Consider the following 16,658-nt stretch of genomic DNA (forward strand, 5'->3'; position numbering starts at 1 on the left):
AATTCTACACTTAGCTAAGAATAGATATCACAAATAATCTTCTGGGAGCCATGCAGACCTAAAACACAATACACAGATTTTCTGGTACATTCAAGCTAATGGAGGAGAGCATTTAGTGATTTTGACCAGTGCTTAGTACAGCAGTGCTGATTCCATTGGGGTAGGAGACAGGGATTTTATTCAGACTGTGTAATCAGAGTCAAAAAATGACTGCTCTCTACTCTCCATATGCAGTTTTCTCTGACATTTTTCTGGTGGATTTCAGCCTGCCTGGATAATCCTTTCTACCCAAAAGGGGCCAGAGGAAACTTCCAGATCTATCAAGGTGCTCCATTTTCAGCTGTGCCTACTGGTGAGGCTGTGCTCAAAGCACAGACACCTGCAAAAGCTGGAACAGGTTTTAGACTGCGAGAGAGTTCCATGAAATTATCTGTAATAAAGGAGGAGGCAAAATCAAAATAAACCCTTCTGGCAGCAGATGCTGTGAATGTAATTTACAGAAACAACCATTATATCATTAAACCTTATGTGAAGAGGCTTTCAGAAACACTTGGATGAAGAGTGCAAATGAGTGGCTGGAGGCAAGGAACAGCTAATGCTTCTCAGGTTTTATTGTCTGTGTATCTTCTATCTGACCCTGATCTAAATTTGATTCTCTGGCAGCCCTGTTGCCACCATGCACAGAGTTTTAACTGTGATGCTTTTAGATGAAGAATTGCTGTGTCAGTCAAAGAAAGAGAAAAACTGAGGGTCACTGACCTTTTATTGAGAGGATGGGAGCAGCAGGAGCTGTGCCTCTGTGGTCCCTTGAGGTAACTGTACAAAAAGCAGAGGCATCATGGTACTGACCTGCCAGCTGAATTTCTGCCATGCATTTCTGAAATTACTTTGACTTAAAGCATTATAAAGCTTAACCAAACAGCCTGGATTTATAAAGATGGTAATTAGGAGAAGCAAGTGTTTTGATGAAGGATGTGCAAGTCAGCAGAAGAAATATTATCCAGAAATCCTGTGCTGAAGATTTTTGATTGTGACACCACAGAGCTTCATAAATGAAAATCCATCTTCACCTGTAGTCAAGAGTGCCAAATATTTCAACAAAATTTAATGACTCTTACCTCTGGCTTTAGAAGTTGCCAAGACTCTGTCACGGGGCTCAAAAGAAACCACTGTTGAAAACAGAAAATATAAACTCAGGAAACACATTGCCAGCACAGTTATGGACAGTCAGGCTGCTGAGAGGAGCTTTTTCTGAAAACAGGAAGACACAGACATAGCATGGAGAGAAATTTGCCTGTTTTTCTCAGTGGTGTATTGACGGTTGTAGTCAAAGTGATACTCATAAATTAATCTCATTTCATGCAAATAATTACATAGCCCTAACACAGGATTCTATGATTCTATGAAAGAAGTGTAAATATGGCTGAATTGGGAAATTCAATATTAAGTCAATTTGACACACAAATAGACTAAACTGGATTAGGTCTGGCATCCCAGTGTTGTGCACAGAAGGATGCTGGGTTCCTTGTGAATGTCTCGGGTTTGCCTGCACTGAAAGCCAGGTATGGATGAGCAGCCTTAAGTCCAAATACCTCCCTGACCTCTAAGTTGTTTCCTTTACCTGATAAAATTATTTTCATTTGTCAGCTACCTTTTGGTAAATTATAAAAATAGCTATCAAACTATCTAAAAAATCATCTCCATATTTTTTTCTGTGTAGTTAGGATGTTGTGAAGAATAATTTATTTGCCTTTGAGTGAGTTTCTCAGTGATACTTAGCTTTGGTTTAATGAAGGTTCTACAGTTGTCAATGTTGAAGCTTCTTTGGGCTTAAACAGGAAGACGACTGGATAAATAGTAAGTGATTCTCCAAATGTTTCCTTCAAAGACTGATTAGAAACATTATCTATCTTGCTTTCAGCTTTCTAAAATTCCTAATACAGGTTTTTGTTTGTTGGTAATGCTTGGAACCTCATTAGGGAGCAGGAGTAGTTGTTTTTCAGGAAGTAAAAGATTGCTTCAGAAGTGCAAATACAGATGCTCTCATTCCTTCAGGAGTTCTGTTTTCTATTAAAAAGTGTCCCAGAAGCAGATAGAAAAACATGGAACAACACTGGAGCTGCTGCTAGGTGAGAATGAAAAATATTGTAAAAAACTACTTTGATAATCCAGGAGAGCTATGAAGGAACAGCCAGAACTTCTGCATGTGCTGCAATTTAAAAATATAAAAAACAAATAAACCCACAAACCTTTACATGTAAGAAACATTGTTTTTTAAAAAGAAAAAAAAATTCCATGTGGTTTTCATTATTCCAGATTCACACTTAGGGCAATGGCACACACAGAGGAGCACGCTAAACCTTGAAATCAGGTTCTTAGGTTCTCAAAAACCCCAGCTTTCCACCTCTCCCTGTGCAAGCTGGTTTGGTGGAAAGGTCCCTGCCCACAGCAGGGGATTTGGAATGAGATGATCTTTAAAGGCCTTTCCAACACAAACCACTCTGCAATCTTCTGGGTTAAGCAGTGGCCTGGTTGCACACGTCAGTGCATGTTGCCTCTGTGCTTGGCAGATTTGGGGTCTATGAACAGAGAATCTTCAGATCACCCAACACAGCTGTCAGCCCTGCCCTGTCCCTGTAACCCCTAAACCACCAAACCACATTGCCCAGTGCCAGATCCAGGCACCTCCTAAACACCTCCAGGGGTGGTGACTCCAACACCTCCCTGGGCAGCCCATTCCAATATCTGAGCACCTGAACAGTGAAAAAATTCTTATCAATGACTCATCTGAATCTCCCCTGTCTCATATTGAGGACATATCCTCTGATTGTTTCCCTGCAGGCACAGCAGAGGAGACCAACACTCACCTCACCACGCCCTCCTGTCAGGTGGTTTTGGGGAGCAGTGAGGTTCCCCTGAGCCTGCCCTTCTCAAGACCAAACAAACCCATCTGCTTCTGCCACTCCTCATAAGAAATGTTCTCTTGTCCTCTCATAAGCCTTGTTGCCCTTCTCTGGACACACCCCAGCCCCTCAATGTCCTTTTAAAGCGAGGAGCCCAGAACTGAGCACAGCACTCGGGGTGCAGCCTCATGGTGCTGAGGGGTGATCACTGCCCTGGTCCTGCTACTCACACAGATGTCATTGGCCTTCTGGGCCACCTGGGCACTCACTGGCTCCCACTGAGGCAGCTGTGCTCCAGCACCCCCAGGCCATTTTCCAAACAGCTCTGGTGCCACTTCTCCCTTTACAGCAGTGTGGCTTTGCTTGCGATGGAGCCACAAAACAAAAGCAGGACAGAAATGTTTGGTCACCCACAGCAAGCAGACCTGCTCCCAGCATGCAGTTTTGCATGCAGCCATGGTTATCCTGCCACTCTGACTCAGGGAAAGGCAGCACTCAGCCTTTCTTTTGTCTGGGGATCAAACTGAATGGTTTGATCCTCATGCAGGCAAGAGGAGAACAGATTCTCACAGCAGCAGTGAGGTTTTGCAAGTACCCACTCCTCAGGAGACAACCACTGATTGTAGCAGGGAAGGAAAAAAAAAAAAAAAAAAAAAAAAAGAAGACTTCCATGACAACCACTCGGCCTTGTGGTTTAGAGACTCACCAAGGAGCCTCCAGAGTGAGGAGGTGTCAGCCTGGATCTCTGCATTACAAGTAAATAAAACACCAAACTGGTGGCTCATTGGCACAAACCATGCTCAGAATTTCCTCGTGCTACTGCTTGACCTTAATTAATTCAATATATTTTAAAGACAGGGAAGATGCAATTGGCTGTGGGTCCAGTGGTTGGCACCCACAGAGGGCATCTCTGCCAAAGAGCTCACCTGCTCCAGCCTGTGTTCCCAGGGAAAAAAAGCTGTTTTGATGAAAACAGGTTTTGTTGTAGAGCGCTCATTCTCAGCCCTTGGGAAACTCACTGTAAACACTGGTTAAACACATTACATGCACAAATTGAAAAATTGCACCTTCCCATTCAATCTTGAACTCGATCACCAAAACATTACATCTAGTTTTACATCAGTCCTTTTAGAAGGGCAGAAAGAAAGCAAATATCTTGTATTCTCTCAGCTTTTGGGAGCTGCAAGCTGAGCTTTTTTCACTCTAAGTTGCAAACCTTCTTCCACAGATGCAGTCACAGCCAGTGTTTCATCAGTCCCTTGATGAACCAATGCTGCAAAAAGAAAATTTTTTTTACTTCAGAAACTCATGGCTTAGGGTGCTCCTTAGACTGTATCCTGGAATAACATGATCAGAGTCATCAAAAAGGAACTTATTTCTAAATATTATTATGATTACAGCAGCAGTATTAAAATATTGCTTTAGTATTTATACCCTGCTGATACTAAATTCTATTGAGCTACATGCAGTATAATAATAAAAAATAATCCCAAAGAGTTTCAGCCTCAACAAGAGGAATCAGCTGGCAGTCAGCATTCTTTAAATTCCCATTTCTTCAGCTTATTTTTCTGAGTATAAGCTGGTCTCAGTTTAATACATTCCAGACAAAGAATTACAGAGGTGACCTACCCTCCATGTGTCGTGTTGTCAGCTCTCTCTTGCTGGTTGTTTCTGAAAGAGAAAAGTCTCTCATAAAGTATGAGAAGGGTTTTTTTTCACTGTTTGATCTGAATAGGACAAATCAGGAGTCAATTGAATGTATTCCTATTAAAGATTTAGTCAAATACATGCCTATTTCGCTCAATTTTTTCTCTGTAATAAAGAACCTACCCAAATCCTTTGTCTATGGATTCATCAGATAGGGTTTGTTTTTTTTCCCAAAGTCAGAACTGGACAGAACAGCTACACAGGAGGATTATAACATGAGTGAACATTAAATGAAAATGTTTCATTCAAAGTTGCTTTGTTTTTTCTCCTCATTGAGAAAAATGTTTTTTCTCCTCATTTCTCCTCATTCCTCATCAAGAACTATAATCATCAAGAAATATAATTTAAAATTAGCAGAGGCATCCAGTGAACTCAAATGGAATGTCTTTATCAGCAGTGACAAAATCAGCATGATTTTCCTGTTACCACTGGACAATTTCTCCTTTTGGTGTGTTGGATCTACGAATACTGTATATTAGGGACATCTGATCCCAGTGAAAGATTGCTGTCTTAAAAAAAGATAATGAGCTGGCTTTGATGCAAACCTTCCTGGGGCATTTTCTTCTCCCTTGATGCATTCAGGAGGGTATGCACACATCCAGGCTGTGATTCGGGTGTGTGTCTGTCTGTCCTTAGCACTGGAGGCTGTGGCTGTGACCCAAAGTATTAGAAAAGCTAATGCTGATTTTCACATCTCCCTCGGCTTGGGAACCCAGAGCTCCTGCCCTTGCCATGCTCTGGTTGCAATCCATATGAATGAAGTTTCTAATCCAGGCCCGTTCCCACAGGGCAGGCATTTGGTCTTGCAGGGCTGTAATTTCAGCTACAGAGCACAGATCAGTGTGTGACCATGGGGATAAACCTCCCCTTCATCCTCAGCAGGGCTTTTTTCCCTCTAGAATAGAAACCAAGTAACTGAAGAGAGTAAGCCTGTTTTTGCTTTTCCAGTCAGTTTTTGAATGGTTTAGGGGAAGATTTGGGTTAGCAATATTTTCAGCAATTCCTGCTAGTGACATCATCACAAATATCACTCATTCATTCCAGGTGGCAAAAGCTTCCTGAAGAAAAAAATTCTACACATCTAACTTGAATTTCCATGTTGCAGCGATGCTCCTTGCACCCTGTGCACCTCCAAAAGGGTCTGGCTGCATCTTCTCTCCACACCCCACTCAGTACTGAGAACTGCAAAAAGATCTGCCCCAAGCCTTCTCCTCTTTCCTCATGGGCTCCAGCCCCTTCCCCATCTCAGAGGCCTCTCCTGGCCCTGCTCCAGGACAGCAATCAGTCTGCCACCACCTTCTCCCCTGGTACTCACCCAAGCAGCAGTAAATGGACAGGACACATGAAACTGAGACCAGGTTTATGGCAGGAAAGCACCCAGCCCCTGCTTCATTGTCGCTGGGTCACATTTGGTGCCAGCAGAAAATCTGGCAGGAGGGGGCACTCGGTCAGATCCCTGTTATTACCTGTAACTGGAGATGGGCAGGAGGAGACATCCAGCCCATTCAGGGAGGAGTTGATCTGGGCATTCACAAAGCATTCAATGGCATCTTTGTCACAGGTGCAGAGGAACTGTTCACAGGGATCCACAGACTCTGGAAATACAACAAAAATCCAAACAAGGCGCTATTGAAAAATCCTTTCCACCTTCTGCTTTTTCCTCCCTGTAAGGTTTGTGTCTTTATTTTGTTAGTCCAAACCTATTTATAATGTGCTTCTCCATGCATACATGGACAAGTTTTGTAGTCCGACTCTTGTTTTAAACAACAGTTGATGCAGCCTGGCATGGCTGTCAATAAAATATTGCCTCTTTGGTTGTGTCTGCAGAGTATTGAGGACTACAGAGCAAGGCTCTATTCTTCCATGGAAAACCTAATCCAGCTGATACTGCATTTAACATTTCACAGACTTCATCAAAATATTCCTCCTAACTCCACAAAGTCACAGTCCACAATCCAAGCCTTTCATGTGAGATATGATTTGCTTCTTATAAAGAATCAGAGAACCCTAGAACAGCTTGGATTCAAAGGTGTGTTAAACCTCATGTTATCCCATCCCCTGCCATGGGCAGGGACATCTTCCACTAGACCTGGTTGCTCAAAGCCCCATCCAACCTGGCCTTGAACACTTCCAGGGATGAGGCATCCACAACTTCTCTGGGATACCTGTGCCAGTGCCTCACTGCCCTCAAAGTTAAAATTTTTTTCCTAACACAAAGGATATGAAGCTGTTCCCCATGAAATACTATTTTCCCTCTTCAGAATTCCCTACCTTTCAGAGTTTAAAAAAACATTGACTTTTCATAGCTGTCACACTTCTATTTTGTATTTGTGCTGGGGACTATATAGAAAGAGCTTAAAAAGCATTATTAATGCTTAAATGCACTTGGACTATTAGAGATTGGCCTAAATAACAAAAATGGTTTTAATTTGAAACAAGAAATGGAAATTGGATCAGATTGTTGCTTAAATAGGACATAAGGGTATTAATTTGGGGATTCTGCTCCTCTTTGCTGGTATTCTCAAACTATGTTCTAGCATATAGTTTTTTCTGAGCCAATTCTTGATGAAAAATTATATTACGTGTTATTAGGCACTAAAGAACCCCACTGCACTCTTGTCAGGCTTGTACCAGCATTGCATGGAATAGCTCCTGTTATAACATACAATCCCTGCCCTCACTGGTGACAGAGCTGTAGCTGAGGAGTGTGTGTGACCCTCTGAACAAAGAATTTGATCCCTCAAAGTGCAGAAAAATCAGGCCTTGATGCCTCAGAAGAAGATTGTTTTTCAGGTTTCTACTCAGCATCTGCTGCGTTTCTGATGTGTGGAGACATCTCCAGCAATGCTTAGTGGTCTTGCAAAGTAAGGGAAAGCCCGGGAAGAGGCTGCCTGTTGGAGGAGCTCTGGGAAGTGGAGGTGGTTGCTGATGAATTTGTCTATGACTTTTGGTAGGTAGACCAGAATGAACTACTGGTGAGGCTCCAGTGTTGTGCTCTTTTGACAGGTCAATCTCACCACAGGTCAGGTTTTTAGTAGAGCAGCTGACATCTGCAGAGATCTTTGATGGGTCCCATGTGCATTCCATCTCCAGCGCTTCCTCGTAGCACCTACGGTGCTGAAAGCAGCATCTTAAAGAGGAAATAACAGAGAGGTCGAACACTCAGTTTGATCCCCAGACAAAAGAAAGGCTGAGTGCTGCCTTTCCCTGAGTCAGAGCGGCAGGATAACCATGGCTGCATGCAAAACTGCATGCTGGGGGCAGGTCTGCCTGCTGTGGGTGACCAAACATTTCTGTCCTGCTGTGGTTCTCGGGTGCTTGCAAGGACATTACAGGCACTTCATGTAAGAATTCCACTGCCAGTGCACAAATACTTCCCCTCAGTACTGTCAGCTCACTGACAAGTAAAGCCTCACAAGTCAGCCCTAGAGATCTTGGATCCAGTCGTGTTCCAACCTTGCTCACTGCAGATTTGGAGAACTAAATTGAACCTGACAGTCATGGAGGGTTAATGGTTCTGCAATATGAATTCCTGAGTCTCATTGGGACTATATAAATACACACAGTTTTATCCTCTATTTCTTGTACTTCTATGCAACAGTCCCAATTGAAATGCACCATTTAGCCATGGGAAAGGGCCATGAAATATTTTTCTCACACTGGAGTAAAACAGTTTTCTCCTGCCACTATACATCACAGGCAGTCAGAAACCTTGTGTTTTCCTGCACCCCTGCTATTCTGTCAAACTCAAATTGCCTACAGGACCACTTCAGCTTTGAGTAAGAATAAAAAGTCAACTAAACCAACAAGTTCTTCTTCAGTCCTCTCCTCTCTTCAGCTCTTTGTACAGATAAATCATCTACACAACATCTCTGTGCACTGACATCAGCTGTAAATGAAACTCCAAGTAAAACAGTCATCATTTACCACAGGTAAAATTGTTACATAGATTAAACAGTCTTGCTGTTAAATTCAGATTGAAATACCCTCATTTCAGAGAAGTGGACTCAAAACACAGCTCTGTTATTGAGTTGCATTTGTCCTGGACAATGCTGAAGGCCAGGACAGCACAAACATCCAAACCCAGCATCTGCTGCCAGGAAGGATCACACCTGCTCCTTGCCAGGCTCCCTTCTAGGGAGCCCTTCTGCACATGCTATTCATGCACTTTCACTTTTTCACCTCCTCTATTTAGAAAGAATTTCATATTAAATCACTGTCTGTATTAATAAATAATTATCACAATATTTTATTTGTCTTCACAACCAGGGAAGGAGTCCAGGGAATGTATCTAAAAAAAGTGAGGGCAAATAGCATTCAGCAGGCAAATGCCTGATGGCTCCTCTGCACCACAAATTCTACTGTGCCTTGTTCCAGGGATGAGGCTGAAACCTGTGAACTCCATCAGGAACAGGGTTTTGAACACCTGACTGGTGATGTCTCAACACTCCTCTGACTCTACCTGAGGTCTAGTGAGGTGTTAGCATCCAAAAGCTCCTCTAACTGTATAAGAAGTCTAACACAAACTCTCTGCACTTCTTCTTTGCTTAGACATTCACTATTACATCAACATTTACTGCAACAGTTAATCCAAAAATTCACTTAGTTTCCCTTTGCAAGCAGGGAAGGGATTGTTTCCCTGTCATTGCAAGACATGGATGGTATTTTGGGCCTGCTTCTCTTTCACAAAGTCTATGGGGGCTCCTAATTTAGATATGACAATGAGCTACTCTGGGAAATGGGAAAAGGTTGCTCTTACAGGCACTAGTACTTTTCCATGCCTTAAAAACCTGCTGTGAGACATTGAGTCCTTTTCTGTGGAACAGAAATGGCATAAGCAAGCCCCAAGATTTCCAAAACTATTTTCTAAGAAATAAAATCAGTGAAAAAAAATTGCAACACCGTGGGAACTGTGGGAGAGACAGGCAAGCCACTGGTTTGGAGGCTCCCTTGAAGCAAGAGCACATCTCTGTCAGTGGCAAAGCAATAATTCAGTCTCTGTTTGCTGCACATGGCAGTAGGAATGCTGTGCTGATAGGGAAACCTCACCCCAGGGCTGCACAACAATTTGTAAATACAAACTGTCTGTGTGGGTGATTCTCAGGACAAACCTGCTGATGGATGTCTCTGCAGTTTCTGGGTTTGTGCTGCTCTGCACTAAAATGGAGCTGAGTGAAGCAAGAGTCCAGGTGCTCAGCTCTGGGGTATCAATCCATTGAACTGACTCAGGCTCCCATTTCAGGATGTCATCACAATTGTTCAGAAAACCTTTCACAGAGAAGTTCCATGGCTTTTTTCCAGTAGCAGGGTTAGATCTCCATTTTCCCAGCCATCCCATGCTGCAGAGTGGATGGATTAATTTCCACCTATCTATAGGCTTAGCCCTTCCTGAGCCATTGCTGTCTTCACTCAGGGAATGAATACATTACTTTGTTGGAAAACCCATTTTCTTCACAGACATGGATGTACCTTGATTCTCTTTGAATTTCCTTTCACATCTCCTGCTGATATAATTAAACAACTATTTGATTGTCCTGGCCTGAAATTACATTTTCTGTCACTAGAGCCAGATGGTGTGGGTCTTACTTACCCCCAAATAAATCTATCTTTTTATTACTGTTTTAAAATAATTTATACAGGTGTTACGCTTTGGGTAATCAGAGCATGAGGGCATTTCTTTCCAGTCAGGGCAGAAAAGGACCTCTCATGGATGTGACTTACTCATCAGCTTCATCCACGGGGAGCCCTTCCATCTCAAACCGGCAAGAGCAGCCGTAGTCCTCGAAATCCCTGGGGCAAAACCCAGTGACACACTTCATTCTGTTCACAAAGTTGAGAAGGGCAGGGAAGTTGGTAAAGATGGACTGTAACCAGGTGAAGTGAGAGCCCAGGCAGTCTGGAAAGAAAACAGCCATAAAACACCTGGTAAGTGGAGGTGAGGCAGGTGTGGGTGACACACAGGTGAGGTTTGCAGGAGCACAGAGCCCAGACCAGGCAGGGACATTGGGCAGTGCTTGGCACTCAGCAGTGCTTAGTGTTATAGTGGCCTTTGGGGAGATCTGCATCCACAAAAATCCCTGTTTTATTTTAGTAAATATATAAAAACAAACCCCACAGGATTTCTATTCAGAGCTAAAGTACAAGTGGAACAGGTACATACCAAAAAATAATGCAACACTTTCCACATTTTGAAAGACTCCATTGAAGAGTGTGGCATTGTCTAAAAGAAAAATAATCAAACAAACAATGCTTAATTAAAAAAAAAAATTCTCCCCCTTCCAGACTTCCCCTAGTCTCACTTCAGTTGTTAAACCATTTTGAGATGAGTCCCTGGCTATTTCCTCACACTTCCCTGTGATGCTTCTGGAGCACAAGGATTCCCACTGCCATGCAATATTGCAGAAAGTAAAGCTTAAACCTTTCTTACTCAAGATTCTTTCAGGTGTGTTAAGCAGCTCTGGCAGGTATGCTGGTGGCTCGGCTCCAGTTCTTGGCCACCTACCTCAGCAAATAAATTTGAGAAGAAAAAGGTTTAAATGTAAAAAAATCAAAAAACAAACAACAACAACAACAACAACAACAAAAGAAAAACCAAACCAAAACCAAAAAAAACCCAAAAGATCACAATTAACCAGCAACATGTATTTCATTATGACACACTGCAGGCATCTTGAATATCTTCATGCACTGGTAAGCTGATTTATCAAAGACATGAAGTGCTCAGCTCCGCCCCCACCCTGGGAAGCCCAGAATTGTACTGGTGTGGACTGGTGTGGACTGGGAATTCACACTCATTTCAGCTCAAAACCCAGTCTCTGCTGAGCAGGTATTGCTGCTGGGGATGAGCTAACCCTTGTCTTCTGTTCTCATCAGAACAGTTGCCCTTTCTAGGACACATTAGTAGAATTATATAAAATTGGTTTAGTGCCCACCTATGTCCCAAATACTCTGTAACCCTGTGCTATAATGTGAAGCAGGGTTATTTGAAGTGATTTGGTTTTTCTAAGTCCATCTTGGCTGTTGCCTTATTGCCTCATTGTCTCTCTTCCTATAACTTCATATTTCAACTTAATTATCTTTTCTTCCTTTTGAAGATGATGTGGTAGATTTGGTCTATTTTCAACACTTCCATTTTTTCTGTTGGCCAAATTCTGAATTAGATTAAAATGTAACATTTGTTCTCTGCCTTCCCATTTTTAATCTGTTTTTTTTTCCTCTGCATGATTTCAGAAGATAATGTATTACTTTGGATTTATTTAACCTTGTTTTTAAAAAAAGTGTAGTAAGTAAAGGGTATTCACTGTCTCAAGAATCTATATATTTAAAACTAAAAAAGCCCATAGTGTTAAACTCATGGCATAAGTTATGTCTCAGAATAACTGGCATTAGGAAAGCTGTCCTTTTTCTCTAAAAAAATTCTGGGAAAGAGCTGACAGTTCTCTTGCTCATCTGTTACATTTTCCTGCAATAAATATAGGTGTAAAAGAGTAAAGCAGAGTAATGGGGTTTTAGATAGGAGGCTTAACTCTATGCTTAGTAAAGCATTAAGAAAAATAGGATTTTTCTTTTTTTTTAAGATCATATATAAGTGCTTTCTCAGGATGTCTACAACTTTGTGATGTGAACAAGATTTCCATGGTAATAGTCATATCCTCCCAGCAATTAATTTCTCAAGTTCAGTTGCAGAATATGGATACAGGATTGAGTGAGTCAGGAAGAGGTACTTCCTCTTGTGTTATTCTTTTTCCTGAAATTCTTGGTCACAATGAGAAGCTTTTACATGAAGAGTAATCCATCAAAACTGTCCTTCTCTGCAGCAGGACTAAGGGGAGCAAATTGCTTTCCCCAAACCAGAAGAAGCCTCCCAATAAAGGCTGGTCTTTCCCAGAACTGTAACAAGTCTGTTGAAAGCTTCATTGCCATGAGGAATTCAGCTTCAGGCAAAATAATGGCATGCCTTGCGAAAAAAACCAGCATTGAATGCTAAATTTTGTGCAAATGCTTGCTAAAGAAAAACTAACCCTTATTTTCTGGCTTAAAGCCTGTATTTCCTCTGCAATGACAAACATCACCTGGGCCAGGTTCTGTCAAGTGCAGCTGGAGCCAGGTCTGACACAATGCATAACACCACAGCTCAAACAGCGTTGAAGAAAAGCCATTAATCATTTGGTCCTTTCAGCAAAATATTTGGGAAACATGAAAATCCCATGAGTTGAAATATGTCAGAGGAGAAAATTGACAAAACCATATTCCAGGGGTACTGGAACTGTGATTGCTCCACTATCCTTCACTTGCTATTAGTTCTTCTGAGCAAACTGAACTGTGTACACCCAATTAACACAAAAATGTTTGAAGTTCCCCTGGAGAGGAATGTCTGCTCAGCACTTTGGTAAATCATTGGCTCTTCTAATCCTATAATTACAAAGAAAAACTTTTTTATTTGTCACCAAGTCAAGATCGATGAACCAATGTTTGCTAAAAGGATTGCTTACTTTTGTTTAAATTGGGGGTGGGAGAAACAAGGAGAAAATACTTTCTGGAGTAATTATTCTCTTTTCCTCTTTTGGGATCATGTATTTGGAAATACTGTCCTATGTCATTCCCTTAGAGGCAGTGAAAGATTTCACTATAAAAATCAATCCCTTAAACCTCAGAAGACCCTGAGGATGCCAACTTGTCTCACCTCTCTCCAAAACCTGGTAAAAATTTCAGTACATTTTGAGGAGACTCCTGTATGATACATCAGCTCTTGGGCTTTTCCATTTTACACCTTATCCATGAAATTTCTTTTTATGTTCAGTTACATATAAAATTGTTTCTGCATCTGTGATTTTCCTACCTGACAACAGTTTTCTGAAATGTTGTACAAAAAAATCCCATCAAGAAACATCACTGCACCTCCAGTTGTCTTTTTCAGCCATGGCTCACTAAAATGTCCTAAAACAGGGTATGGATTCACTTAAAATTCTTGGGAAGCAAAAACCTTGACTGTGCCAGAAAAAGTCAGAGTGCAGCAAACCCAAACTGTTTGATTTATTCAAGGTAAATCACATTAATTCCTCTCAAAGATGTTTTTTCATGCATAGATATTTGCTTCAGTCTCAAAGCAGAGATCAGCAGAATAAATCCCACAGAAATATAAATCAATAATCCTCCCCAAACCTAAATGTGGTAACACTTTAAATATTAGTGTTCTCATTTTATTTAGCTAAAGGGAAAGAATCTAAACACTGCTGCACAGCCTTTTAAGGTTTGGGGGATTTTTTTTTTCAAATATCTTGTCAGAAAAATGTATGAATGTCCAGATATTTTTGAGTGCAGTATCAATATAAAAATATATACTTTTAAAATCAATAAATAGTGCAGATATTTGGGCATTTGCTATCACTGCAGTGGGAAATGTGAATGTTCTCTCTGATTTCTCTCTATATAGTAAGAGTCTTAAGGTTCAGCTTCATAATTTTAGCCTGTATGTTTTGTGTTAGACCTGTTTCATTTCTGAACTGCAATGCAAGCAACCCCTCAGAGGAGAAGCTACTGGTAAAGCTGATGAAGGTCAGTGCAGAATTTTCTGTGCTGGGGTCCTGAGTTTTCTCTTCCCTTTAGAAATATCCCCATGGATTGACCAGAAATGGTGATAGACCTTCTAAGAATCCTTCTCTTCACTTGCACATCATAACTCTCACTGACATTCCTACCCAGTGCAGAGACTGCAGAAATTTGAGATGTTTGCCCATCCCTGACTCAGGGAAGTTCATTCACTCATGACAATAAAATCTAAACAGTTATTTGAAGGAAAAGCTATTCATACTATAATTCAAAAGAGGAGGTTTAGGTGGACATAGATTCTATCTCAGGATGTACTGAATGGTTTGGAGAATTAAGACAATACAAATGTATTTAATGAGTAGAATCTCTTTATATGAAACTTATAAATTTGGAGTCTTAATGGCTTAAATAATGATAAAGTGCTAGCAAAAAGGAGTTGCAATTTTTTGGTTGTATTTTTAACCCCACTACATATTTTGTTGCTTCACCACAAATTCTGAGAAAAAATATTTTGTAAGTACTTCATAAAGAAATGTCTTCAATTGCATTTGGGTGTTGAACAGCCAAATTTGAGCAGAGAGAAGGTGTGTTTCTAAGGGACTGTTTCCAAATGCTCATACTTAAAATAGTATTTTGACATAATGTCAAATAATCATAAAAATACATTGCCACTTACCACTGTACACCACCATGGACATAGACACCAGCAGAATTACAATCATTTTTGTTTAATCCAAAGACAAGAAAAAAGTCTCACAGCAGACTGGTGTGCCTGGTAAATCAAGTAAAATATTAAACAGAATGTTATTTCTTCAATCTGGGATTGGGAAGACACCATCTTGGGAAATCATTCTTTTGTAGCCTGGATATATTTCTGCTTGATAAAATTCAGTTTTTACCCTGATTATAGTAAATGCACATATTACAGGAATGATGAGCCTTATATATCCTTATTTTACCAATGCTGTCAAAAAGTCTGACTAACAATATTTATTTTGGTATTGCTTTGAGTCAACAGTCTATGAAGCTGCCATGTAGCAATAAAATGGTGCATTTGCAGTTTCTTTTGTTTTGCAAACAGTTTTCACATCTTCCTTCATCTCATACAATGTTCAAACAATTCTTATGTTTAAATGAAAATACTGTGAAACACTGTGTAAATGAAGTTATTCTGATGTTACATCTATGGAATTCAGTTTATCCACAATCCATTAGATTTGTTTCATATCACAAAAAAATATAGTCAAACATTTATTCTAATCTATGTTGAGACTCATCTAATAATCATAATTTTTCCTAATGAGAAATATGATGTTATTTGGAGATCTTCAAGAAATGTGTGTAAAAAATTCTTCTCAATGTGTTGCACTAGTATTCATTAAATGGAAGATGACAGATTGTTTTTTAACTACAGTCACAAATTACTTTAAATTTAGAACGAGTAAGTCAGGCATAAGGCTTTTTACCAAAAAAATGAACAAAAAAAATGAACACACACATATATGTACCTGCTTATTATTATCTGCTTCTCTGAACTCAAATATGGAATTAATTTCTATTAGAAAAACTTTTATTTTATCAGGAAGTGAGATTATAAATCTAACAGCTCTAAATATTTATAGCCTATTTTCCCAAATCTCTTGCCTATATTTTTTGTCTATTACTCCAAAGTCACAAATAGCTTATTCTACATTGTTTTCTTCTTGCTTCCCTTATTATAGAGAGCATCCAGAAAAACTTACCTTGAGGGATATTACCCCAAAGCAGCTGGATGGAAGACAAATGAATATCAGCAAATCCAGTACTAACTTATTTATACCCACTTGGATATAGACCTCACCCATGTGATCCCTTCCTTTATCAAACCCACTTCAACATTTATTAATTAATTCTGCCATGAGATTCCTTGGAGTCTTTATGCCCAGTGTATCTGTAATATGGCTCCAGCCATGTAAAGGATCTATACTGAGAAGTCTGTTCTGCAGGTGCCTTCACCATATAATAACTTTCCCTAATACTCTTGGCTGTAATTAAATAACAGTCATCCCATTGTTATTAATCACTCCCAAAATCTCTTGGGCATGTGAATGTGGCTTTAATGGCTTAGCAAGAGGTAGTGTTTGGTGATGAAAGATGAGTGAGAGTTTACACAGCTTTAAACACTGGCATTCCTCAGGGTTGGGAAGTCTTCTTTAATCTATCCCTGGTGGCTCTGACCCAAGGCTGAGTGAGATGCAGGAGAAGGTTGGTTCAGTGAGCTTTGGGCAGGCTGCCTTTCATCAGGAAGGTGTGCTTTCTGCCAGGGCCAGACACAGCTACCCTTCAAAGAGTCCATCAACAGAGACAAAATGGCCACTGAACTGCAGCATGGAGAAGTGAGAAGTCTGACAATTGGGAATTTTAAAAATACTTACATGAGAAAAGGCCCTTTGACTCTGTGACCTACAAGGTTTTCAGGAAGGCTTTCACAGTCACCTGTAAGACCTTCATGGAGAAGCT

General features: G+C 40.6%; 1 protein-coding gene across 3 annotated transcripts in view; it reads right to left on the minus strand.

Annotated features, from left to right (window-relative positions):
• Positions 1 to 15,963, minus strand: part of OC90 (otoconin 90) — a 22,237-nt gene extending 6,274 nt beyond the window's left edge. Inside the window, exons 1-10 of one of the 3 annotated variants that reach the window (XM_031060881.1) lie at positions 15,902 to 15,963; positions 14,836 to 14,931; positions 10,771 to 10,830; positions 10,332 to 10,506; positions 7,628 to 7,740; positions 6,077 to 6,205; positions 4,533 to 4,574; positions 4,120 to 4,176; positions 1,119 to 1,169; positions 760 to 816 (exon numbers count right to left, since the gene is read on the minus strand). In XM_031060881.1, the coding sequence (XP_030916741.1) occupies positions 760 to 816; positions 1,119 to 1,169; positions 4,120 to 4,176; positions 4,533 to 4,574; positions 6,077 to 6,205; positions 7,628 to 7,740; positions 10,332 to 10,506; positions 10,771 to 10,830; positions 14,836 to 14,881 (730 nt within the window). In that variant the 5' untranslated portion in view covers positions 14,882 to 14,931; positions 15,902 to 15,963. The remainder of the gene's footprint in view (positions 1 to 759; positions 817 to 1,118; positions 1,170 to 4,119; positions 4,177 to 4,532; positions 4,575 to 6,076; positions 6,206 to 7,627; positions 7,741 to 10,331; positions 10,507 to 10,770; positions 10,831 to 14,835; positions 14,932 to 15,901) is intronic. The other 2 variants (XM_031060880.1, XM_031060882.1) reach the window with 2 other exon arrangements.
• Between the last annotated feature and the right edge of the window lie 695 nt (positions 15,964 to 16,658).

The sequence above is a fragment of the Geospiza fortis genome, unplaced genomic scaffold (assembly GCF_000277835.1).
Source record: "Geospiza fortis unplaced genomic scaffold, GeoFor_1.0 scaffold94, whole genome shotgun sequence".
Classification (NCBI taxonomy): Eukaryota; Metazoa; Chordata; class Aves; order Passeriformes; family Thraupidae; genus Geospiza; species Geospiza fortis.